At 44.8% G+C, this 26,599-nt stretch overlaps 1 protein-coding gene across 3 annotated transcripts in view; it reads right to left on the bottom strand.

The window, feature by feature from the left end:
• LOC126475389 (F-box/LRR-repeat protein 2) overlaps nt 1-26,599 on the bottom strand; it is a 710,612-nt gene that overhangs the window by 166,212 nt on the left and 517,801 nt on the right. Inside the window, exon 2 of one of the 3 annotated variants that reach the window (XM_050103216.1) lies at nt 21,106-21,192. The exons of the other annotated variants lie outside the window; for them this stretch is intronic. Coding sequence (XP_049959173.1) covers nt 21,106-21,192 — 87 coding nt within the window. The remainder of the gene's footprint in view (nt 1-21,105; nt 21,193-26,599) is intronic. 3 annotated transcript variants of the gene reach the window in all.

Below are 26,599 nucleotides of genomic sequence, written 5' to 3'. Positions count from 1 at the left end.
CCCCCCCCCCCAATTCGCAAAAAAAACGCGTTTTGGAAAGATCTTCGATGTGCAGCAACATATATGCTGCGTACTTTCGTATCAAATAGAGCACGTTAGTTTCCGAAACATTGAAATCGGCATTGCGGTGCGCTTTTATAAGCCAGTCGTGGCTCATGTCACGTGATCTCGCCAGGCGTTGATGGCAGATCTTCAGAGCGTAGGACACGTGATGCAGTCAGCCGATAGCAACATAACTATTAAGAAGCGCGAACACACAAATAGAAAAAGTTTATGGTTTAAATTATTATAGTGTAGCTAAAAGCAAAGCTAAGCTTTCACATATAATATTGGTCTTTTTTGCGTGCGATACACTTTAAGATAAATCACGCAAATGTGCCAGTAAAATCTTAAATAATGACGGAAATGTCTGGCTTGAGATTCTTCTAAGTGGCTGGCCTTTAAAGCATTAAGCTTTAAATGGGAGTCAAACGCTCTGTTTTAAGAAATTCAAAGGACATTCTCGCACGTAACATAATTCATCTTGCGTAAAGTGAAATTTGCTCTGAAAGTAACGCTTTTCACACCACATTCGCAATATTTTCCCGCGGCATGTTAGAATTCATTTCATCAACTGCCAGAGAGGACCAGAAAACAGGCGGTACTGCACGAACACAACTACGATGACATAGGAAGCCCGTATGTTCGTACTACAGCATTAGGGGATCTTACATATCATACAGCATTAGGGGATCTTACATATCATTAAGAGATCTTACATTACGTCATAAACGAAACAGGACATCAGATGATACTCAGAGAACATCGGAATTTCGTGAATCATACAGAAACACATAATTCGGCTTGAAGTGCGCATTTATATGTCCAGATTCACAAATATGTAGGCCCCGACTTGATATTAAGTTTTTTAGTGTCGTTTTCTGGATGTAAATTTTCTTGGAGTACAAGTACTGTATAATTTCATGTTTGGTTCTTTATTGTGGCATGATGCCATACGTGCCGGAAGATGAAAACATGCATTTGAAATTCAACATACAGTTGAAACAAGACAACGGCGTGGAATGAAACACTTCGTTCCAAATAAATTAACTGCCTCCGCGGAAAAGACTAACAAAAAGCAAATTTCTTTAGCAAATCGACAGAAATAACTTCATTGTTCTGCAAGGCGATTATTGCTTGACTGCCAAAACATAAAAATGCAACTAATAACATATTTTAGCCTTCTGTAATTATGTGAATGTATTTTAATTCACTTGATAGCTCCCGGCCACAGAATTCTATTTTGTTTTCATTTGACGTGAGAGTTGTAAACGAAGAAGAAACAGCAAAATCACTAAAAGTAAAAACTGGTCACTTGGAAACTACTCCCCCTCCCCACTACAACTCAAGACTGCTCTGCGTCATGTGCGAATCTGGCAGCTTGGGTGCGCCAGAAAAACTTTACCCGGTATTATCTGGTTGCTTGTTGTTACTGCTGATACAGCTAACACACACATTTCAAGCAGCCAGAAACGGGAGAAGATACTGCTCATACACGACTCAACTAAGCATGTGCAAGAGCCCGTTGGCAGCTGTTGATACGAACCTAATGTGAACAGTTGTGACGTCACGCTCACCGGAAGCAGTTTGTTGTTCTGAAGAATTGCTTAGTCTTCGTCCTAAAGCCTTTAACCCGTTTTGCTGTTGGCAGACACTTGCGTGTGCACTGTGTTTCGTTGTTGCAAAAGGCGCATTTCCTTTGCAACTTAAGTTTTATTTTGGTTTTTTTCTCTCGTTTAAGTTTTATTTTGATTTTTTGTCCCGTTTATGTTTTATGCCAGCAGTATTTTTCTGCAGTGTGGCCGGATACAGTAACATTCTTGGTCAGAGTATCAGTTCTTACCAATCAAAGTAACAAAAATTTAAATGAAAACTAAAACAATGAAAAATTCCCGGAATTCTAAAAAGTTGCCTGGTTTTTCTCACGTTTCCCGGTTGTTCAAAAAAATGGTTCAAATGGCTCTGAGCACTATGGGACTTAACTTCTGAGGTCATCAGTCGCCTAGAACTTAGAAATAATTAAACCTAACTAACCTAAGGACATAACACACATCCATGCCCGAGGCAGGATTCGAACCTGCGACCGTAGCGGTCGCGCGGCTCCAGACTGTAGCGCCTAGAACCGCTCGACCACTCCGGCCGGCTTCCCTGTTGTCCCGGTGCCTATACACACTGCTCTCCCTGGTATTAGGGAGTAATTCAGTCTTTCTTCTGGCTGTTTTCGACCTGTCGCTAGGTGCATAATGCGATTTTGTGTTCCTTTCTTCGTTCTGGCCCCAGTTCCATTTTTCTAAGTCCTTGCTGTTGATCACCTCTCTTTATGTACATAGGACTCATGTTTTTTGGTTTCAAAGAGCTATACTAGCAGAATATCCGCCTCCATAGCTGAGTGGTCGACGCGGGTGACTGCCAACCAGAGGACCCGTTTTCGATTCTCGGTCCTGCTACGGATTCTTCCTTGGTGGGAGGACTGGAACGGGGTGCATTCAGCCTCGTGATGCCAGCTGAGGATCTATTTGACCGAGTAGGAGAGGCTTCAGGTCACGAAAACTGACAACGGACGCGAGAGCGGTCTGCTGACCTCACGCCTCTCCACTGGCGAAAGGTGACATGGCGGTCGGTGGGTGCCGATAGGCCGGCCAGGGCCTGTGGACAGAGTTGAGATCATACATCTGTCGATATAGAGTAGGTCTCTGTTGTCCTCAGTGGCATCCTGTTGCGATCTTGTGATTGCTTAAGCTGGTTTAAACATCAATTTCTGTACAGCTGATCAGATTTATACAGGGTAAACTAGCGTTGGAGACCAGCATAAAGTCAGTCTTCGGATTGAAGAGCATAACAACAAGTATGCTTATAAACACATGTACGATGTGTGACAATAAATTAATGAGACTGATTTTCATTGCAAGATGTGACAACCCTGCAGGCTTGCATAGGCACAATATCTTTGACCTTGGTCTATAAGCTGCTTCTAGTCCAAGGGGCACATCGATGCAGCTGCTCAGTAGTAAGTTGAGCTGTAATAAGTTAACACGTGTTTGTGACTTGAAGATGAAGACCGCAATTGACGACCATCAACCCCACGCGCGGATTTGATTTCGGGTTCAAATGGTTCAAATGGCTCTGAACACTATGGGACTTAACATCTATGGTCATCAGTCCCCTAGAACTTAGAACTACTTAAACCTAACTAACCTAAGGACATCACACAACACCCAGCCATCACGAGGCAGAGAAAATCCCTGACCCCGCCGGGAATCGAACCCGGGAACCCGGGCGTGGGAAGCGAGAACGCTACCGCACGACCACGAGATGCGGGCCTTTGATTTCGGGGGTATTGTTCATAAAGAGTGGGTGCCTCCTAGACAAGCAGTTAACCAATATTACTACAAAGAAATTTTAGAAAGACTTCATAAAAGAGTGATTCGTGACCGTGCCAAAATTGCTGATAATTAGAATCTGCTTCACGATAATGCGCCATCCCATACTGCTCTGTCAGTACAGTAATTTTTTACCTCAAAACAAATTTAAGTACTACCATAGCCACCTTATCCACCAGATATCGCTCCATGCGACTTTTTCTATTTCCAAGAGTCAAAACGGCGGTCAAGGGACATCATTCTCAAACAACACAAGATCTCCAAAAAGCTGTGAAGAGGGTCTTGGAGGATATTACTGAAGATGAGTACCAGAAACGGTACCATCAACGGCAGAACCGCTGGAAAAAATGTGTGCAATCAGAAGGGAACTACTTTGCGGGAGGCAACACTAAACTTGACTAAAACGGTAAGCAACATTTTTTTTCACATCAGTCTCATTACTTTATTGTCGCACCTCGTAAATGGCTGTTCTGTATCAGCACACAGCAATAGAATTTAAAAAAAAAAGTGGACGAAATGAAGCGGGAAAATTTGTTTTTGCAGTTGTTGTTGTTGTGGTCTTCAGTCCTGAGACTGGTTTGATGCAGCTCTCCATGCTACTCTATCCTGTGCAAGCTTCTTCATCTCTCAGTACCAACTGCAGCCTACATCCTTCTGAATCTGCTTAGTATATTCATCTCTTAGTCTCCCTCTACGATTTTTACCGTCCACGCTGCCATCCAGTACTAAATTGGTGAACCCTTGATGCCTCAGAACATGTCCTACCAACCGATCCCTTCTTCTAGTCAAGTTGTGCCACAAACTCCTCCCCAGTTCTATTCAATACCTCATCATTAGTTATGTGATCTACCCATCTAATCTTCAGCATTCTTTGTAACACCACATTTCGAATGCTTCTCTTCTCTTCTTGTCCAAACTATTTATCGTCCATGTTTCACTTCCATACAAGGCTACTCTCCATACAAATACTTTCAGAAACGACTTCTGACACTTCAGTCTATACTCAATGTTAACAAATTTCTCTTCTTCAGAAACGATTTCCTTGCCATTGCCAGTCTACATTTTATATCCTCTCTACTTCTACCATCATCAGTTATTTTGCTCCCCAAATAGCAAAACTCCTTTACTACTTTAAGTGTCTCATTTCCTAATCTAATTCCCTCAGCATCACCCGACTTAATCTGACTACATTCCATTATCCTCGTTTTACTTTTGTTGATGTTCATCGTATATCCTCCTTTCAGGACACTGTACATTCCGTTCAACTGCTCTTCCAAGTCCTTTGCTGTCTCTGACAGAATTACAATGTCATCGGCGAACCTTAAAGATTTTATTTCTTCTCCATGGATATTAATTCCTACTCCGAACTTTTCTTTTGTTTCCTTTACTGCTTGGTCAATATACAGATTGAATAGCATCGGGGAGAGGCTAAAACCCTGTCTCACTCCCTTCCCACCCACTGCTTCCCTTTCATGCCCCTCGACTCTTATAATTGCCATCTACTTTCTGTACAAATTGTAAATGCAGATTTTGCTCAAAATCTCTGTTTCTTCCTGCCGCTTGGCCTCCCGCCCCTCTGCCCCCCTTCTTTCTGAACCCCCCCCCCCACACACACACACACAGTGACACGCCGGCCAGCTCGCTCTCTCCCGGCAGCGTCAGCAGAGCAGGCGGCGCGGGACCTGGCCGTGTTCCAGGGCGGCCGCTTTTAGAGGCTTTGGCCAGCTCCGCACGTGCGGAATCCGCCGGGACGCGAGCATAGCCGACCTCGCGCACCACGCGATCACCTGCAGGCTGTGAGGCCGCATGCCCAGCAGACTGCAAGCGCGAGAGTGCCAGGTAACACTTTCCTAACCGCACTCCATAATTGAAGTAAAGTCAGCAACAGCGAGTATTTTTCTGAGGCGGGCTATTTAATTTTCATTTTAACCGCCCTTTAATGAATCTTTCACTTCACAGTGAAACGTCCATTGTTTTGAAACGTCCTAACAGTTAAAATTGTGAGCCAGATGTATTGCAAATACATAGAAAGAAGGATCCTTTATTGTAGGATTATATGATAGCGGAACAAACACTGGTAGCAGTTACTTCTGTAAAATATATGGGAGTATACGTGCGGAACGATTTGAAGTGGAATGATCATATAAAATTAATTGTTGGTAAGGCGGGTGCCAGGTTGAGATTCATTGGGAGACTCCTTAGAAAATGTAGTCCATCAACAAAGTAGGTGGCTTACAAAACACTCGATCGACCTATACTTGAGTATTGCTCATCAGTGTGGGATTCGTACCAGGTCGGGTTGACGGAGGAGATAGAGAAGATCCAAAGAAGAGCGGCCCGTTTCGTCACAGGGTTATTTGGTAAGCGTGTTAGCGTTACGAAGATGTTTAGTAAACTCAAGTGGCAGACTCTGCAAGAGAGGCGCTCTGCATCGCGGTGTAACTTGCTGTGCAGGTTTCGAGAGGGTGCGTTTCTGGATGAGGTATCGAATATATTGGTTCCCCCTACTTACACCTTCGGGAGGTAGATCACGAATGTAAAATTAGAGCCGACCGCGGTGGCCACGCGGTTCTAGGCGCTGCAGTCCGGAACCGCGCGACTGCTACGGTCGCGGGTTCGAATCCTGCCTCGGGCATGGATGTGTGTGATGCCCTTAGGTTAGTTAGGTTTAAGTAGTTCTAAGTTCTAGGGGACTGATGACCGTAGATGTTAAGTCCCATAGTGCTCAGAGCCATTTGAACCATTTATTAGGGCAAAATTTCAGTTTTAATGCTGGTACAAAGTCACACTGACATTCAGTATAACTTTCGACCAGTCTTAAAAAACGAAGAATGTTTCCTATATATAATGCTTTGGGTAGATTTCGATCTTTACCGGAAGGAAATCACGTGTAAAAACAAACAGTGTTAACTCAGTACTGCAGGTTTACTTAGATATACACTACTGGCCATTATAACTGCTACACCACGAAGATGACGTGCTACAGACGCGAAATTTAACGACAGGAAGAAGATGCTGTGATATGCAAATGATTAGCTTTTCAGAGCATTCACACAAGGTTGGCACCGGTGGCGACACCTACAACGTACTGACATGAGGAAAGTTTCCGACCGATTTCTCATACACAAACAGCAGTTGACCGGCGTTGCCTGGTGAAACGTTGTTGTGATGCCTCGTGTAAGGAGGAGAAATGTGTACCATCACGTTTCCGACTTTGATAAAGGTCTTAATTGTATCGCGATTGCGGTTTATCGTATCGCGACATTGCTGCTCGCGTTGGTCGAGATCCAGTGAGTGTTAGCATAATATGGAATCGGTGTGGTCAGGAGTGTAAAACGGAACGCTGTGCTGGATCCCCACGGCCTCGTATCACTAGCAGTCGAGATGACAGGCTTCTTATCCGCATGGCTGTAACGGATCGTGCAGCCACGTCTCGATCCCCGAGTCAACAGATGGGGACGTTTGCAAGACAACAACCATCTTCACGAACAGTTCGACGACGTTTGCAGCAGCATGGACTATCAGTTCGGAGACCATGGCTAAGGTTATCCTTGTCGCTGCATCACAGACAGGAGCGCCTGCGATGGTGTACTCAACTACGAACCTGGGTGCACGAAAGGCAAAAAGTCATTTTTTAGAATGAATCCAGGTTCTGTTTACAGCGTCATGATGGTCACATCCGTGTTTGGCGACATAGCGGTAAACGCACATTGGAAGCGTGTATTCGTCATCGCCATACTGCTGTATCGCCCGACGTGATGGTATGGGGTGCCATTGGTTACACGTCTCGGTCATCTCTTGTTCGCATTGACGCCACTTTGCACAGTGGACGTTACATTTCAGATGGGTTATGACCCGTGTCTCTACCCTTCATTCGATCCCTGCGAAACCCTACATTTCAGCAGGATAATGCACGACCGCATGTTGCAGGTCCTATACGGGCATTTCTGGATACAGAAAATGTTCGACTGCTGCCCTGGCCAGTACATTCTCCAGATCTCTCACCAATTGAAAACGTCTGGTCAATGGTGGCCGAGCAACTGGATCGTCACAATACGCCAGTCACTACTGTTGATGAACTGTGGTATCGTGTTGAAGCTGCATGCGCAGCTGTGCCTGTACACGCCATCCAAGCTCTGTTTGACTCAATGTCCATGCGTATTAAGGCCGTTATTACGGCCAGAGGTGGTTGTTCTGGGTACTGATTTCTCAGGATCTATGCACCCAAACTGCGTGAAAATGTAATCACATGCCAGTTTTAGTATAATATATTTGTCCAATGAATACCCGTTTATCATCTGCATTTCTTCTTGGTGTAGTAATTTTAATGGCCAGTAGTGTAAATTACACATCACAACAGACATTGTAACTTTTTACATCTATAGTTACCGAGTCGTGAAAAGTGAAAATCTATACTAACTACGCCCTATTAGGGCAAAATTTCAGTTTTAATGCTAGTACAAAGTTACACTGTCATTCAGGGTAACTTTCGACCAGTCTTAAACAACAAAAAGTTTTTCCTATTTCTAATGCTATGGGTAGAGTTAGATCTTGCCGGAAGGAAATCAGGTGTTAATAAGAAGTAATACCAAACAGCTTTATTCCAGTACTGCAGGTTTACTTAGATACATAAAGGTATTTGTATCGACCTGGCATTCTTGAAAATAAGTCACTGTCGCCAAAAGCTCTTTTCCCAGCCAACGCGATTAAAGGATAAGCACAAGACTAAGACCTTCTAGGAAATTCGAAACACAACTGAAATATTGAACATGAATCACAGAGGCATTAAAACTGTTACTTTTAGTACAATACAATGCAAGTAGGTAGAGCATCGGCCATTTGAAACGAAAGTGGTAAGCAGTACAAAGATACCCTGACTGAGTGTATCTCTTTAGTTTAGGTGACTGTGACAAAGATTTTCAGTACATACTGTCTTATAGCTCTCAAATACCGAAGAAAAGGCATACTTAATTGTTTGAACCATACCTGCCAGTTATTTATCAGCTGAATAGTTTCGGACTTTGCCAATTTTCGCAAGACAGTTATTACATGAACAAAATTTTATGAGTGGTTTCAACGAATGTGGGTAATAAAGGTGTACGTGAAACATGGCTTACGAATTTTGTATGTAGGATATACTTGTTACGTTTTGTCAACACACTTCAGATGTAGCTCAAATCTGCGTTAAAACATGTCACAATTGTAGTTATTATCTTGTGTAGTATGTCAGTGAATGAGCATAAAGTATTGGAGTTTACTGTGTCACACTGGCTTATTTTTGCCGGCATTATCGGAAACGTGACTGACGTTGATGCAAATAATTTTATTGTATGGTCTTAAATAATCTCTGAAATATTCAGTTCACCCTGCGATTGTATTAATATCACTAGCTTGTTCAGTACGAGACACAGTGCTCCACACGGCCATGAGCTCATATAGGAACTACCGGTAACACGACCTGGGCTCGCTACCACGCCACTTCGAGCGCTGCAAGTTTATCAGTCCTTCATGTCTTTTCTTCCATATTTGTTTTCGTTTCATATCAGACAGAAGTTGTTTACATCAGATTGTGTTTGTGATTACGTCTTTTCTATGTAGTGCACTCTTCGAATTGCTTTGTAACTATCTTGCTAGTATGGTTCAAATGGCTCTGAGCACTATGGGACTTAACATCTGAGGTCATCAGTCCCCTAGAACTTAGAACTACTTAAACCTAACTAACCTAAGGACATCACACACATCATTGCCGAGGCAGGATTCGAACCGGCGACCGCAGCAATCGCGCGGTTCCGGACTGAAGCGCCTAGAACCGCCCGTCCACCGCGGCCGGCTCTTGCTAGTATTCTGCTTGATTTCTGCTGGCATCCGTAATCTTGGGAGGAGTAAATTATTCCATATTCGTTTTTATTTCATATAAAACACAAGCCTGTTTCGTAACATCAGGGCAATGCCAGGAATCTTTGAAAGAGTTCGGCAAAACACCGTTCGACGTTGCCAAGCTTGTGTCACGTCAGAGGGTCGCCAGTTCGAGCACCTGCTTTAAGGAAACAATGTTCTAGCTTCTAAAAAGGCCCTTTTCAGGGCCGACACAATCGCAAAAGACTTTCTGTACGCGAACTAACAGCTGTTTACGGATTTGTTCAAGCTACGTCTTATCATGAAACTCCAATGGACGTGTCGGGAACCCTGCGGATTCGCCCCCAGCCCCCCCTCTCCCCCCTGCCCCAGAGTGGAAGGCTGGCGCGCTGCCACCGAGGGTGGGGACCACCTTGGATACGTCGCGATCTCCGGCAGGCAAAGCATTCTTGGTCATGAGTTGTCCAGAGCATCCGGCAACAGGGAAATCCCACGGCCAATCGGAGCACGTGGCGCCAAGTTTCCGTAGCTTAAAAATGATACCTTGTCGACCTACATAACATTAGTAATTTTGGTTCCTACTGGCATCAGCTACCCAGGGTTAAAATTTCGTGACACAATTTTTCTCCAGCCTTTATTTTGGTTTTCTCAAGTCTTCCATCACAATCAATGTATCGACACACAAAAATTTTGTTCTCTGTACCAGGTGGTTTGTGAAAATGTGCCATGTCCGCAACTAGTCAGTCAATAAATTATACCAATGGATGAGTTGCAATGCTAGGCATGCTATTTCAGTACGACCACTGCCGTCTTTCGGGTTACTTGAAATGCGACCTATTACACAGACAGCTCGCAAGTCCTAAAACATCATTATCATTGTTTATTTTTTAAATTATATCTGAGTTTCTTATTATGCATACTTCCTTTTTAAGAACTGCTGTACGCCCAATGCCACTGCTAATTTTTTTCAGTGGTTGTGATAAGCACCTGCGACATTTTAGAGCCATATTTTTGTTGTTTCTGCAGAGTGCGTGAGACATGAGAGCCAACACACAGCCTTTTTATCTCTATTAGCACAAAGGTTTTTACCGCGCTTAACGTTGTCCAGTATTTTGGTAGCAACAGCGTCCACCTCCACCACAAACTACCTGGAAGGTACCATTTTATCACATTGGCTGCCACTGGATGGCTTACAACAGCCCTTTATTTCGTTTCCATTCCAGCGATGTTTCGGTTGTGTAACTACACTCCTGGAAATTGAAATAAGAACACCGTGAATTCATTGTCCCAGGAAGGGGAAACTTTATTGACACATTCCTGGGGTCAGATACATCACATGATCACACTGACAGAACCACAGACACATAGACACAGGCAACAGAGCATGCACAATGTCGGCACTAGTACAGTGTATATCCACCTTTCGCAGCAATGCAGGCTGCTATTCTCCCATGGAGACGATCGTAGAGATGCTGGATGTAGTCCTGTGGAACGGCTTGCCATGCCATTTCCACCTGGCGCCTCAGTTGGACCAGCGTTCGTGCTGGACGTGCAGACCGCGTGAGACGACGCTTCATCCAGTCCCAAACATGCTCAATGGGGGACAGATCCGGAGATCTTGCTGGCCAGGGTAGTTGACTTACACCTTCTAGAGCACGTTGGGTGGCACGGGATACATGCGGACGTGCATTGTCCTGTTGGAACAGCAAGTTCCCTTGCCGGTCTAGGAATGGTAGAACGATGGGTTCGATGACGGTTTGGATGTACCGTGCACTATTCAGTGTCCCCTCGACGATCACCAGTGGTGTACGGCCAGTGTAGGAGATCGCTCCCCACACCATGATGCCGGGTGTTGGCCCTGTGTGCCTCGGTCGTATGCAGTCCTGATTGTGGCGCTCACCTGCACGGCGCCAAACACGCATACGACCATCATTGGCACCAAGGCAGAAGCGACTCTCATCGCTGAAGACGACACGTCTCCATTCGTCCCTCCATTCACGCCTGTCGCGACACCACTGGAGGCGGGCTGCACGATGTTGGGGCGTGAGCAGAAGACGGCCTAACGGTGTGCGGGACCGTAGCCCAGCTTCATGGTGACGGTTGCGAATGGTCCTCGCCGATACCCCAAGAGCAACAGTGTCCCTAATTTGCTGGGAAGTGGCGGTGCGGTCCCCTACGGCACTGCGTAGGATCCTACGGTCTTGGCGTGCATCCGTGCGTCGCTGCTGTCCGGTCCCAGGTCGACGGGCACGTGCACCTTCCGCCGACCACTGGCGACAACATCGATGTACTGTGGAGACCTCACGCCCCACGTGTTGAGCAATTCGGCGGTACGTCCACCCGGCCTCCCGCATGCCCACTATACGCCCTCGCTCAAAGTCCGTCAACTGCACATACGGTTCACGTCCGCGCTGTCGCGGCATGCTACCAGTGTTAAAGACTGCGATGGAGCTCCGTATGCCACAGCAAACTGGCTGACACTGACGGCGGCGGTGCACAAATGCTGCGCAGCTAGCGCCATTCGACGGCCAACACCGCGGTTCCTGGTGTGTCCGCTGTGCCGTGCGTGTGATCATTGCTTGTACAGCCCTCTCGCAGTGTCCGGAGCAAGTATGGTGGGTCTGACACATCGGTGTCAATGTGTTCTTTTTTCCATTTCCAGGAGTGTATTTTCAAATGTTTGCACTAGTACAACCCATCGAATCAACATACTTGAATCCAAGAGCTCACCAAACCACACAATAATTCCAATCCCAAAGAAAGCAGATGTTGACAGGTGTGAAAATTACCGAACTATCAGTTTAATAAGTCACTGCTGCAAAATACTAACGCGAATTCTTTACAGACGAATGGAAAAACTGGTAGAAGCCAACCTCGGGGAAGATCAGTTTGGATTCCGTAGAAATGTTGGAACACGTGAGGCAACACTGACCCTACGACTTATCTTAGAAGAAAGATTAAGAAAAGGCTAGCATTGGTAGACTTAGAGAAAGCTTTTGAGAATGTTGACTGGAATTTCAAATTCTGTAGGTGGCAGCGGTAAAATACAGGGAGCGAAAGGCTATTTACAATTTGTACAGAGACCAGATGGCAGTTGTAAAAATCGAGGGGCATGAAAGCGAAGCAGGGTTGTAGCCTCTCCCCGATGTTATTCAATCTGTATATTGAGCAAACAGTAAAGGAAACAAAAGAAAAGTTCGGAGTAGGTATTAGAATCCATGGAGAAGAAATAAAAATTTTGAGGTTTGCCGATGACATTGTAATTCTGTCAGAGACAGTAAAGGACTTGGAAGAGCAGTTGAACGGAATGGACAGTGTCTTGAAACTAGGGTATAAGATGAACATCAACAAATGCAAAACGAGGATAATGGAATGTAGTCGAATTAAGTCGGGTGATGCTGAGGGAATTAGATTAGGAAATGAGACACTTAACGTAGTAAAGGAGTTTTGCTATTTGGGGAGCAAAATAACTGATGATGGTCGAAGTAGAGAGGATATAATATGTAGACTGGCAATGGCAAGGAAATCGTTTCTGAAGAAGAGAAATTTGTTAACATCGAGTATTGATTTAAGTGTCAGGAAGTCGTTTCTGAAAGTGTTTGTATGGAGTGTAGCCATGTATGGAAGTGAAACGTGGACGATAAGTAGTTTGGACAAGAAGAGAATAGAAGCTTTCGGAATGTGGTGCTACAGAAGAATGCTGAAGATTAGATGGGTGGATCACATAACTAATGAGGAGGTATTGAACAGAATTGAGGAGAAGAGGAGTTTGTGGCACAACTTGACCAGAAGAAGGGATTGGTTGGTAGGACGTGTTCTGAGGCATCAAGCGATCACCAATTTAGTACTGGAGGGCAGCGTGGAGGACAAAAATCGTAGAGGGAGACCAAGAAATGAATACACTAACCAGATTCAGAAGGATGTAGGCTGCAGTAGGTACTGGGAGATGAAGAAGCTTGCACAGGATAGAGTAGCATGGAGAGCTGCATCAAACCAGTCTCATGACTGAAAACCACAACAACAACACAATGTTGTACGCATATGGGGTTGACCACACTACAACTAAAACTGGGCTCTAACACCTGAAAGCAATCCTAAGTGGTACGTTAGATTACTAGTGTTCTAGATAACCTTGTTGTCACGCTTTTAATTAAATGTGGCAGCGTGGCCAACCTCTTACGTTTACGCCACGTGTGATGAATTAGTAGACTCTAGCCCAAGTACGGCTTCACAGCTTAAATTAGCAGCTTTTTCCTGATTTGGATATTATAAGCAACTTTTAATCTATCCACTGGCAGCTAGTGTGATGTAACATCGTGATTCAGACTCTGTCTTGATTTGGTGGACAAATCAGTGTCAACACTGCCACATGCTCTCGCTCCGTAAAAGAATGCGGAAAATTCTGAAATTTATCCCGGATGTTGTATCTGGTGACCGGGAATACAGGTATAGATTAGCACAACAGTCATTAAATAGAACAGATCAGCACAACAAACAATCACTAAGAAGAAATAAGCACAGTACTCGGTAGTTAGACTTCGTCAACAGTCTGTACAATGGTCTGCACTATTGATAGAGATTTAGCACAGTCTCTCAAAATAGTTGCCAGTTTTGAAATGACAGAGCAGGGTCGTCGAAATTCGGCTCCAACCACATACAACTGAAGTGCAGTGCCAGCTAGGCGTGCTATTTCTGTGCGACCAGTGCCGACTTTCAGGTAATTTGAAATGCAACCTATTACACAGACAGCTCGCAAGCGCTAAAACATAATTATCACTGTTTATTTTTTAAAGTATGTCTGAGTTTCCTTTTATGCATCCTTCCGTCTTAAGAACTGCTCTACGGCCATGAGAATACAAATGAAGCTTAAAGAAATAAAATCCGTGCCGGGGTCTCCGAATTTCAAAAATAATGGTATCGAATAGATGGTACGTTATTTAGAACTAACAGTGATTGTACCGATCAAGATGAAAGCTATGCGAAGATACTTCCTTGGGGATGGAACCCGCTGGAAACAATCAACGTGGCTGATTTGGACAACTTCATTTTTATACGAGGGTTGGAACTTTAATAGTGGCAACTATTTATTTATAGCTAGTACAAAATAGATACGTATTTCAAAGTTTTGTTGACCTTCAAAGTAGTCACCAGCATTGTGTATAATCCGTTGCCAGTGACGTGGAAGTCCTGGAATACTCTTAGCAGCGCCAGTTGTGTTGACAGTTCAAGCAATGCGGTCTATTGCTCGACGAATTTGTAGTAGTTCTGAAGCGAATGCCGTGAAGTGTTTCCTTCAGTTTAGAAATCGCGTTGAACTTACGAAGGCTTAAATCAGGGGAGTGCAGTAGGTGGTGTAGCACTTAGCAGCCCCATCAGTCAAACAAATCAGTAACAGCTTGCACTGTACGTTCTTGAGCATTGTCCTGCAAAATGATGGTCAGGTCCTGCAGAAAATGTCGTCACTTCTGTCTCTAAGCTGTTCGTAGGATGTGTTGCAAAAATGAACAGCATAGAGACAGAAGTCATGCCACATTCTGCAGGACCTGACCATCATTTTGCAGGACAATGCTCAAGCACGTACAGTGCAAGCTGTTAGTGATTTGTTTGACTGATGCGGCTGCTAAGTGCTATGCCACCTACTGCACTCTCCTGACTTAAGCTCTCATAAGTTCAACTCGATTTCTAAACTGAAGGAAACACTTCACGGCATTCGCTTCAGAACTACTAAAAATTCGTCGGGCAATAGACCGCGCCGCTCGAACTGCCAACACAAATGGCACTGCTAAGAGTATCCTATGACTTCTACATCGCTGGCAACGGATTATACACAATGCTGGTGACTACTTTGAAGGTCAGTAAAACTTTGAAACACGTATCTATTTTGTGCGAGCTGTAAATGAATAGTTGCCACTATTAAAGTTCCAACCCTCGTATATTTAATCGTTCACAGAGTCCAGTGTGTTCTAAAACTCTCAACTCCAGAGATTCTTTGGTGGCAGTAGAAATCTCATACCACTAGCTACGTACATTTATGACGCAGTGGAAATAATAATGACAAATAAGAAGAATTATAGTCGTTCATCTAATGCAGTTTAATGGGCACTCAGATATTCGGCACAGCTATGTAGTAAATGGCCACATAAGAGATAGCACCGAGGGAGGGAAGGCATTACTTACACAGCGTCCGTATTCTGACTTACTACACATTTCAAGAAAAAAAGCATTCCAGTAAACATGGCAGCAGGGAAAGGGAGTTAAATACTCTCAGTGCAGCGCTCCATTCGAACAAAATCGTGCTACAGCCAGAAAAATCCTCGTAGGAGTCGCATTACATCATTAATCGAGTAAGGTTTGGTCACGCATGGTACCCGACGGATTTCTGGTGTACTGCAGTGAAAGAATCACATACGTGCGGTGAAAATCCAGATGACGACGGAGGACTGAACGATGTCATATTGAGATGTAGTAAATATACTGAACGCCACAATCTATGTGGGAAAACTGCACGAAAATGAGACAACGAACATTGAAACCGCAATGAGGAAGAACTATCTCGAAATGAAGGGTGTAAGAGCACTTGACCTGCAAGAATCGAACATAAACGTCTGATGCACCAAATACGTTTCTGAGTTTACACGCGAGATAACATCAATGTACACGTAATATTTAACCGTGTTAGCCATCCGTCAACAGTAGAATCGAACGACTGATAGGAGCCGACCTGGAGGAAGATCAGTTTGGGCTCCGGAAAATGTTGACCATACGAGGCAATACGCTCTCTATGAATGTTCTAGGAAGATTGGAGGAAGACAAAGCTCCTTTTATAACATTTGTGGGTTTAGAAAAATCGTTCGAAAGTATTGACTGGAATACACTCTCAAACTTTTGAATTTTCAGGGATAAGATGCAAAGATGGTACGTTATCTACAACCTATACAGAAACCACAGTACAGTATTGAGAGTTGTATGGCGTGAAAAAGGGCCAGGAACTGAGAAAGTACTGACATAAAATGGCAACCTATCCACCATGTTGTTCAGTCTTTACACAGAACAAGTGGTAAAGGAACCAAAGGAGGAATTTGGTAAAGAAATTAATGTTCAAAGAGAAGATATAAAAATTTTCAGATCTGCCGATCATGTTTTTATTTTTTCAGAGACAGCGAAGGACTAGGGAGGGCAGATGAACCGAACACATTGTGTTTTGAAGGAAGATTATATGTTGAATATCCAGAGAGGTAAGTCAGTGGAAACTTAACGCAGTTTAATTGAATCAGGCGATGCCAAGGGAATTATATTGAGAAATGAACACTAAAATTAATACATGGGTTTCACTATCTTGGGAGAATAATAAACGACGATGGCAGAATAAATGACGTAGAAATCAAACTGGCAATAAAAAGAAATCCATGTCTCAAAGAGAGAAATTTGTTAATATCTAAAATAAATTTAAGTAATACGAGGTCTTTTCTGAAGGTATTTGTCTATAGTGTAGTCTTGTACAGAAGCGAAACTTGTACTACAGACAGTTCAGACAAGAAGAGAACAGAACTTATTGTAATATGGTGCTGCAGAAGAATGGTGGAAGTTAGATGGGATTACTAATGAAGAGGACTGAATCGAATCGGGGAAGGAGGAAATTTATGGTATAATTTGATTAAAATACTAGAGTGTTTGATAGTACACAACCCGAGGCATCAAGGAATCGCTAATTTATTAATGGAAGGAAGTGTGCGGCTGGGTGAGAGAACGAAAGTTGTAGAAGGAGATTAAAGCTTGACTACAGTGCGCAGACTCAAATGGATGTAGGTTGCAGTAGTTATGGAGGCATGAAGAGGCGTGCACAGGAGAGACTAGCATGGAGATCTTGGGAATGAAGACCGTAACAACAAACAATCAACTGTTACTTGCTCGTATGCGCAAGAACAGTTCTTAGTGTAATTGGTTTCAAGCACGCTAGTACAATTTTCATTCTGTTTACATCCGTCCATTGTACACAACAGTCACACGACACATGGTACGCCACAATAATCTAGGCTGTCTGAAATTTAATAACATCATATTTTCGTTTGTCACAGTAAAAGTGCAAGGAACGCTTTATTTTTTATTTTTATTTTATTTACACTTCAAGTTCCGTAGGACCAAATTGAGGAGCAAATCTCCGAGGTCATGGAACGTGTCAGTAAATGAAATTACAAACAAAAGTAATAATAGATAAAAATAAATGTTTATGAATCCGAAAAAAGTCAGTCCATAAGTTTAAGTAAACGCAATCAACAATACAATGGAAATCAGCTTAATTTTTCAAGGAACTCCTCGACAGAATAGAAGGAGTGACCTATGAGGAAACTCTTCAGTTTCGATTTGAAGGCGCGTGGATTACTGCTAAGATTTTTGAATTCGAGTGGTAGCTTATTGAAAATGGATGCAGCAGTATACTGCACAAGAGTTAAGGAGGTCCGGTCCAAATGCAGGTTTGATTTCTGCCGAGTATTAGCCGAGTGAAAACTGCTTATTCTTGGGGATAAGCTAATATTGTTAACAAGAAATGACAGTAAGGAATATATAATGAATGGTACAGTTCATAACAGTTCTTGTGTTATAGACATACGTGGCGCGTTCAGCAAGTAACGCAACACATTTTTTTCTCGGCCATTTTCGGTTCAAAAAATGCGAAATTTGTTGTGGGACATCGTGGAAAATACCCGCTTCAGCCTTTATAGTTTCATGAAGTGCCGAAAGATGGAGGCGCTACATGTAGCCTTCACAATGGCATCTGTGACGGACGTTCGTTCTATACAGAGAGCTGTCACTAAGTTTCTATTGGCGGGAAACCAGACGCCAGAGCATCGCAGACATTCATAGATGCTTGCAGAATGTGTACAGGGACCTGACAGTAAATAACGCCACCATGAGTCGCTGGGCGAGGCGTCTGTCATCATCGACCCGAGGTCGCGCAAAGTTGTCCGACCTCTCGCGTCCCGGTCGGCCGCACATAGCTGTGACTCCTGCAATGTTGGAACGTGCAGACAATCTCTCATTCGAGGTGATCGACGGATCGCAATCAAACACTCGATCCACAACCGGACGTCTCCGTTGGTAGTGCTGACACATTCGTCCGCCAGCTGGCGTACTGAGAGTCGTGTGCTCACTGGGTTCCTCACCACCTAACAGAAGATCATAAAGAGCAATGAAGGAGCAACGCGGAATTGCTTGTGCTTTACGAGGCTGATCGTGACAATTTTTGTTGAAGATCGTCACAGGCGATGAACCATGGGTTCAGCATTTCGAACCGGAAACAAAACCGCAGTCCATGGAGTGGCGCTGCACCACCCCTCCTATGTCTGCCCCAGTAGCTGAGTAGCGGTCAGAGGGCTGCTCGCCCTCTGTAATAAATAACTGAGTAAAGGAATCAACGATCAACTTGAACGGATGTCTTGTGACGTCCGTCCAGACCAAACGCAATGAAAAATACAGAACAAAATGGAAAAAAAAGTGGTCAGCGTGACGGATTGCTGTCCTACGGGCCCGGGTTCGATTCCCGGCTGGGTTGAGGATTTTCTCCATTCAGGGACTGGGTATTGTGTCGTGTTCATCATCATTTTATCCCTATCCGGCGCGCAGGTCGCCCAATGTGGCGTCGAATGTAATAAGACCTGCATCAAGGCGGCCGGACATGCATCGCAAGGGGCCTCCCGGCCAATGATGCCAAACGCTCATTTCCATTTTTACCTCTGCTACGAAGAAAAAATTCAAAGGTGCGCCATCTGCCAGTCAGATCATGGGGACGGTCTTTTGGGACTCTGAAGGGGTTATTCTGTTTGATGTCCTCCCTTATGGTGCAACGATCCACTCTGAAGAGTACTGTGCTCTCCTAAGGAAAATGAAGAAAAAACTTCGGCGTGTTCGTCGCCACGAAAATGCAAACGAACTTACCCATGACAACGCAAGGCCTCACACAAGTCTGCGTACCTGAAAGGAGCTTACAAAACTTTATTGAACTGTTCTTCCTCATCCACACTACAGTCTTGTTCTCGCACCTTCCGACTGCAATGTGTTTGGCCCAATGAAGGATGAACTCCGTGGGAAGCAGCACGTGGGTCATGGTGAGTTTGATTCAGCAAGACGTTGGCTCCGACGCCGACCAGTAGAGCGGTACCATGCGGGCATACTGGTTCTCCTAGTAAGGTAACATAACACGGCTTTCCGGATTGGGAAGGAGCGCCTGGCCCCCGCCACGAATCCGACCGGCGGACTCGTGTCGAGGTCCGGTGAGCCAGCCAGTCTCTGCATGGTTTTTAGGCGGTTTTCCATCTGCCTCGGCGAATGCGGGCTGGTTCCCCTTATTGCGCCTCAGCCACACTATGTCGGCGATTTCTCCGCAAACAAGTTCTCCACGTACGCGTACACCACCATTATTCTACCACGCAAACGTAGGGAGGGTGTGAGACGTTCCCTGGGGGAGGGGGCGGGGGGTCCACTGGGGGCCGAACCGCACAATAACCCTGAAAGAGTGGTTCGGTGTGGGGCGGCGGAGGAGTGAAGTGGATTGCGGCTGTCGTCGTGGCGTTGTGGACCACTGCGGCTGCGGCGGGGACGGAGCCTCTCCGTCGTTTCTAGGTCCCCAGTTAACATACAATACAATACAATACAAGGTAACATAAGGCCGTCGGAGATTATGTTGAAAAATAGTGTTTTTCAGCCAAAAGAGTGGGGAATAAAATGGTGTATTGGAACCTGAATAAAACAAACCTGCTTTCAGAAAAAAATGTGTTGCATTACTTTTTAAACGCCCCTCATACATGATGACATGTACACCAATGCATTCGTCGACCTCTGTTGTTTCTCGAGACACTGCCGACTAACAGTCGCGCTTCCGTGACTGTATCCAGCCATCCAGCCCAATAGATTCCGTTCTGATACGTTTAAAAAGAATGCAGTAAGTTTGGAGATGCTAACAGGACAGTGTGGGAATCGGATTAAACAAGGCTGTCCAGGAAGGAGAAAGTGGACGGACTGGTTGTAGCAGTACGTGGCGATGTTGTTGAGGTGAACTATGGAGTGGGCAGACACTGTAATTTGTTGGAAGTTACCAAGTGCATCGAAAGGGTTGGATGATTTGGATGACGGTTGTGATCCCATGGATGAAATCTTCAGTGGTGGGGGCAGGACGTAGCGAAGTTCCTGAGTGTTGTATCGACAGAGGATGTGATGCCGGTGACCACTTTTCAACATCAGCGCCTTCCACTCGCAAGAAACCTGTGGTAACGTTCTTACCAAATTCATATTTATTCAGATATGAGGTAGACGACCAAAACCTGAGTCTGGCGGTAGAGCCCCGGCTGCCTAGTGGCGTAGTAGTTTGTATTGTATTGTACTGTATGTTTACCTGGTGCCTAGAAACAACGGAGAGGCTCCGTCCCCGCCGCAGCCGCAGTGGTCCTCAAACCCGCGACGACTACCGTAGTCCACTTCACCCTGCACCGCCCCACACCGAACCCAGGGTTTTTGTGCGGTTCGGTCCCCGGTGGAATCCCCCCCCAGGGAACGTCTCACAACAGACGAGTGTAACCCCTATGTTTGCGTGGTAGAGTAATGGTGGTGTACGCATTCGTGGAGAACTTGTTTGAGCAGCAATCGCCGACATAGTGTAGCTGAGGCGCAATAAGGGAAACCAGCCCGCATTCGCCGAGGCAGATGGAAAACAGCCTAAAACCCATCCACAGACTGGCCTGCTCCCCGGACCTCGACACAAGTCTTGCCGGGCGGATTCGTGCTGGGGACCAGTCGCACCTTTCCAGTCCGGAAAGCCGTGGCGTAGTAGTTTACTCACCGTGTTATGGAAGTGGCTGCGTACTGTGGCCCCGGACCCCTCGGTGATGTAGACCTGCGCGCCCTCCAGGGCGATCTGACCCCACACCTGCACAGCACAGCGGTCAGTGCGTGGCTGTGGGGGCGCAGCGCCGCCCTTGCCTCCTCGCCTCGCCTCGCCTCGCCCCGCGAATGCGAGCAAAGCGGACAAAACTACGAGCACACAGGCGCAAGCGGCAGCAGCGCAGCAGATGAGCCACAACGAAACTTACATTCTGACGTGCTGTTTCCAGTTGTAGAACCACGACGCTACCGCGTCTCTCTCCTTTTATAGCTTTTATGGCATTCTCTCATTTTCCAGAGAAAATCTACTTCGTTGATGTGTTACTATCGTTTTCTTTTTTTTTCTCATTCCGTAATTATTCGAGAGATGTGTGTTAGGAACAAACTCGTTCGCATAGCCAAGCGCGTTACCACGCTGCTTCCGTACTGAGGGTCGAAAGTAGGGGGAGGGGGGGGGGGGAGGAGCACTCTTTGGCAGCGGATTGAATTCGCGCGACGGATTAACGGCCTGGACACGTTTTCTCTATTTTTCCACATTAGACTAGATGACTACCGGACTGGTATCCACGTCCTCCCTCAGTTACACGCTCGATTCGCAAACATTTCGAACGTGGGACAACACTATCCGAAGTTCGTCCTGTTGTAGTTAGCGCCACTGCCGATAGACAGTGGGGTCCCTGTTTCGATTACCAGTCGCTGGGAAGTTTCGGTAGAAAGCCCTCACACATCCTCCATACAGTAGCGATTTTTCCCCATGCGATTTCCGTATTTTTCGATCCCCGAACAAAGACATTCGTGGTCGTCGGTTTGCTTCGGACGAAGAGGTGCACGCCTGACTACAACGATCGTTCCTTAGACAACCGCCACGCACCGTACGCTGGCTTGAAGACTATCTACACCATTAGCCATTAAAATTGCTACACCAAGAAGAAATGCAGATGATAAACGGGTATTCATTGGACAAATATATTATACTAGAACTGACATGTGATTACATTTTCACACAATTTGGGTGCATAGATCCTGAGAAATCAGTACCTAGAACAACCACCTCTGGCCGTAATAACGGCCTTGATACGCATGGACATGGAGTCAAACAGAGCTTGGATGGCGTGTACAGGTACAGCTCCCCATGCAGCTTCAACACGAAACCAGAGTTCATCAAGAGTAGTGACTGGCGTATTGAGACGATCCAGTTGCTCGGCCACGATTCACCAGACGTTTTCAGTTGGTGAGATATCTGAGAATGTAGTGGCCAGGGCAGCAGTCGAACATTTTCTGTATCCAGAAAGTCCCGTACACGACCTGCAACATGCGGTCGTGCATTATCCTGCTGAAATGTAGGATTTCGCAGGGATCGAATGAAGGGTAGAGCCACGGGTCGTAACACATCTGAAAATGTAACGTCCACTGTTCAAAAAGCCGTCAATGCGAACAGGAGATGACCGAGACGTGTAACCAATGGCACCCCGTACCATCACACCGGGTGATACGCCAATATGGCGGTGACGAATGCATGCTTCCAATGTTCGTTCACGGCGATGTCGCCAAACACGGATGCGACCATCATGATGCTGTAAACAGAACCTGGATTCATCCGAAAAAATTACGTTTTGCCATTCGTGCACCCAGGTTCGTCGTCGAGTACACCATAGCAGGCGCTCCTGTCTGTGATGCAGCGCCAAGGGTAACCGCAGCCATGGTCTCCGAGCTGATAGTCCATGATGCTGCAGACGTCGTCGAACTGTTCGTGAAGATGGTTGTTGTCTTGCAAATGTTTCCATCTGTTGACTCAGGGATCGAGACGTGGCTGCACGTTCCGTTACAGCCATGCGGATAAGATGCATGTCATCTCGACTGCTAGTGATTCGAGGCCGTTGGGATCTAGCACGGCGTCCCGTATTACCCTCCTGAACCCACTGATTCCATATTCTGCTAACAGTCATTGGATCTCGACCAATGCGAGCAGCAGTGTCGCGATACGATAAACCACAAACGCGATAGGCTACAATCCGACCTTTATCAAAGTCGGAAACGTGATGGTACGCATTTCCCCTCCCTACACGAGGCATCACAACAACGTTTCACCTGGCAAGGCCGGTCAACTGCTGTTTGTGTATGAGAAATCGGTTGGAAACTTTCCTCGTGTCAGCACGTTGCAGGTGTCGCCACCGGCGCCAACCTTGTGTGAATCCTTTGAAATCCAATCATTTGCATATCACAGCATCTTCTTCCTGTCGGTTAAATTTCGCGTCTGTAGCCCGTCATCTTCGTGGTGTAGCAATTTTAATGTCCAGTAGTGTATGTTGATGTAGACGAACGCCAAACATTTCCCCTTGAAGACAGTGGCCGTCTTGCCTCTCAGTGGAATAAATGTTTTTTAACAGTTATGGCGATTACTTTTGAAATGATACACAGTTTACTTGCTTTTTTCCATCTGCCTCGTTCTCGTTTTACTATACCTTTTAGACTACTGTTCAAACGTGTCTCTGACCCATATCAGAACTAATGTGGGGTATAGAATGTATTCAAAGAAGAGCGTCACGAATGACCACAGATTTGTTTGATTCACCAGAGAGCGACAAGGAAATGTTGAAAAATCTCAAATTGACGGAGTACGGAAGATTAACGGAAGAATCGACATATTCTTCATCCCCATGTCTATAGTTCAGGTAGGGACCGTGAAGACAAACTGGACTGACTGCACCACGCACAGAAGTATTTAAGCAGTCATTCTTGGCCCGCTCAGTACGCGGTTGAACTGTAGGAAACCCCTAAATGTTATACCATGAATAGTATACTCTGCCATGTAAGTCACAGTTAGCAAAAGCAAGTTTGCTTATTGTGCGTATACGGCATAGTACGAAGACTACATGATTGAATTTGTGGGTGGTTTGGATGAATACAGAGCTGTCTCCCCTTGGAAAAATAATGGCCCATAAACGTAATGCTTATAACCCATTGCCAAAACATAAAATTAAGAATGCGATTATATGAAAAACGCATTGCCTAGCGACACAGTCAGAAAACGAGTTGCGAATTTTCTCTTTTCCATGTAGAGTATGTGTGATTCAGATTACATGTGATTCAGTGACATAAGATGTTTACAGATCGTATTTTAAAGATAATCTTTCCCAGTTTTAACTATATTTGCAAATGCAATGCGAAGTAGCCTATTTTCCGTTTACTATTCTTTTAATATCTTCACGACCGAATTATTGATTTGTTTCAGACTTCCATCTAAATTCTTGTGACGGGAAAAAATTCAAAATCCAATGTGTCTATCGCCAAAAGACCATTTTCGATGTTACAGTCACTAATCTACGTCATGAGCTATCATGAATTGTAGTGCATGTACGTAAACACTATAAATTTGGAATCTCTGAATTATTGTATGATTACACGAGCCCCGAACAATCAGTCATTAAGAATCTGCAAGGATGCGTACGTAGTGTTTTAAATTGAAACGACCACATAAAACTGACTTTAGGAAATTCAGGTGCCAGACTGAGATTCATTGGAAGAATCCCCAAGAAATGAAGTCCGCCGCAAAAGGAGGTAGCTTACAATACCCTTGTTCTCTTGTGACCTTGGGCCCTTGCTACACAGAACTTGATAGAAGATGGTTATCCAATCCAGTACAGACGCTACATGAGGCGTTGCACATCACCGTATAGATTATTGTTAAAATTTCCAAAAAATACATTCATGGAAGTCATTCAGTCCTCCTACGTATATCCCGCGAAGTTGCTGTGAAAATAAAATTAGAGAAATTCGAGCTTACAGCAGTCGTTCTCCACGAGCACCACACTCAGCTAGAACAGGAAAGGGAGAAAATGACACCGGTACACCAAGCACCCTCGGCTAGGGATGAGTGTAGATGTAGATGTAGATTTGGTAAACATGCAGACGTAGCCTGTACATCAACGAATATTTTGCATGGGTGGGACTGTCAAATGGTGATAGGACGTTGCTTTCCAACGTTCGTTCAGAAGAAGCTATGGTGGTGAACAAGTGCGAGGACGCACTTCATCTCCCAAAGCATTAATCTGAAAAGTAGAACAATACCGATATAGTGGATCAGTTGAGCAACAGTCTGAGACACTAAAACGTGAGAACGACTGAGAATGTTGAGTTTACGCACTTTGAAGGACAGCTGAGATCGCCTCGGTCATAGCATCCTCGTGCAAAATTTACACGGCGACTTACAACTTCCATTCGCACAATCATTCAAACGTAAAGGGCAAAGAGATCACTTTACGGTCTTCTGAAGGGTCACTTCAAAAGTTTCATAGTAATCCTGACTCTGCTAACTACTCCTCAAGAACGATGGGACCAACCGTTTCTTGAATATGCTATGGTGACAAACTAAACTGTCTATTCTGAGCTGGCAACAATCGTTAACAGATGCATGGAAGGTAGTGCATTGCGAGAAACCCGTTATATGATGTCAACGATCGGACACAATGTTTTGAAAGCTACTATGGTCAACCCAATTCAGTGCGGTACACAGAAATTCTGCAGTATCTCATCATCTCAGAGCTTCTTTCTCGAAAGAGTGCGTTGCAAAACTCATACCTACACTATAGTGCCATGTTACATACGGCTCGTCAGGTCATCGACACGTTCCGCGTCTTTTTTTCGTAAATGAATAATATCCGGGCAATTTAAAATTAATGGTAAAATGAAAGATGATAGGGTCACTTGACATCAGAATTAAAAGAATGAAATAGCAAGAGCCGATAAGTACTGTTACTGAGAAATTTTAATTAGATATGGTAACAGATGCAGGAAGGAATTAATAATAATAAATTTTGCAATAGCAAAACGAGCTCCAAAGGAAAGTAGACTACTATTAATTGACAAGTCAAGACATTTATAAGGAGTATGCCCCTCCGGGATTTCTATAAGAGATGGACATTGTTGGAGACAGACGGAAAGCGCTTAGCAGCAATGTAAATGTGGCTTTAGAAATAGGTAATTTGGTATAGCCGCACGGAAAGAAAAATCAATGAGGATTTTCTAAAAGAATTCCATGAGCAGAAAAACACCATAACCACCCAGAAAAGGAAAATTTTTTCGACATTTGTTGAGACAAAGTAAGTTTTTAAGATGCATATTGAAAAGCACTCGCAGAATTGGCGAGGAAAGAAACATATGGGAAACACTGAGAAGAAGAAGGGACAGGATATTTATTTAGACTTCAGGAAATAACTTGCATGGTACTAGAGGAAGCTGTAAAAGGTAAAAACTGTAGAGAAGGACACAGATTGGAATGCGTCCAGCAAATAATTGAGGACGCAGATTGCAGCTGCTACTCTGAGATGAAAAGGTTGGGACAGGAACTAGGGAAGGCGGCATCAAACAAGTCAGCAGACTTATAACTCAAAAAAATAAACAAATAAAAAATGCGGGCCAGCTGCTTGCTGTAAGTCGAGCTGCTGTACATACAC

Source organism: Schistocerca serialis, chromosome 4 (assembly GCF_023864345.2).
Source record: "Schistocerca serialis cubense isolate TAMUIC-IGC-003099 chromosome 4, iqSchSeri2.2, whole genome shotgun sequence".
In the NCBI taxonomy this organism is placed as follows: domain Eukaryota; kingdom Metazoa; phylum Arthropoda; class Insecta; order Orthoptera; family Acrididae; genus Schistocerca; species Schistocerca serialis.
The sequence above is the reverse complement of the archived record's forward strand: the minus strand, read 5'-3'. Positions and strand labels throughout refer to the sequence as shown.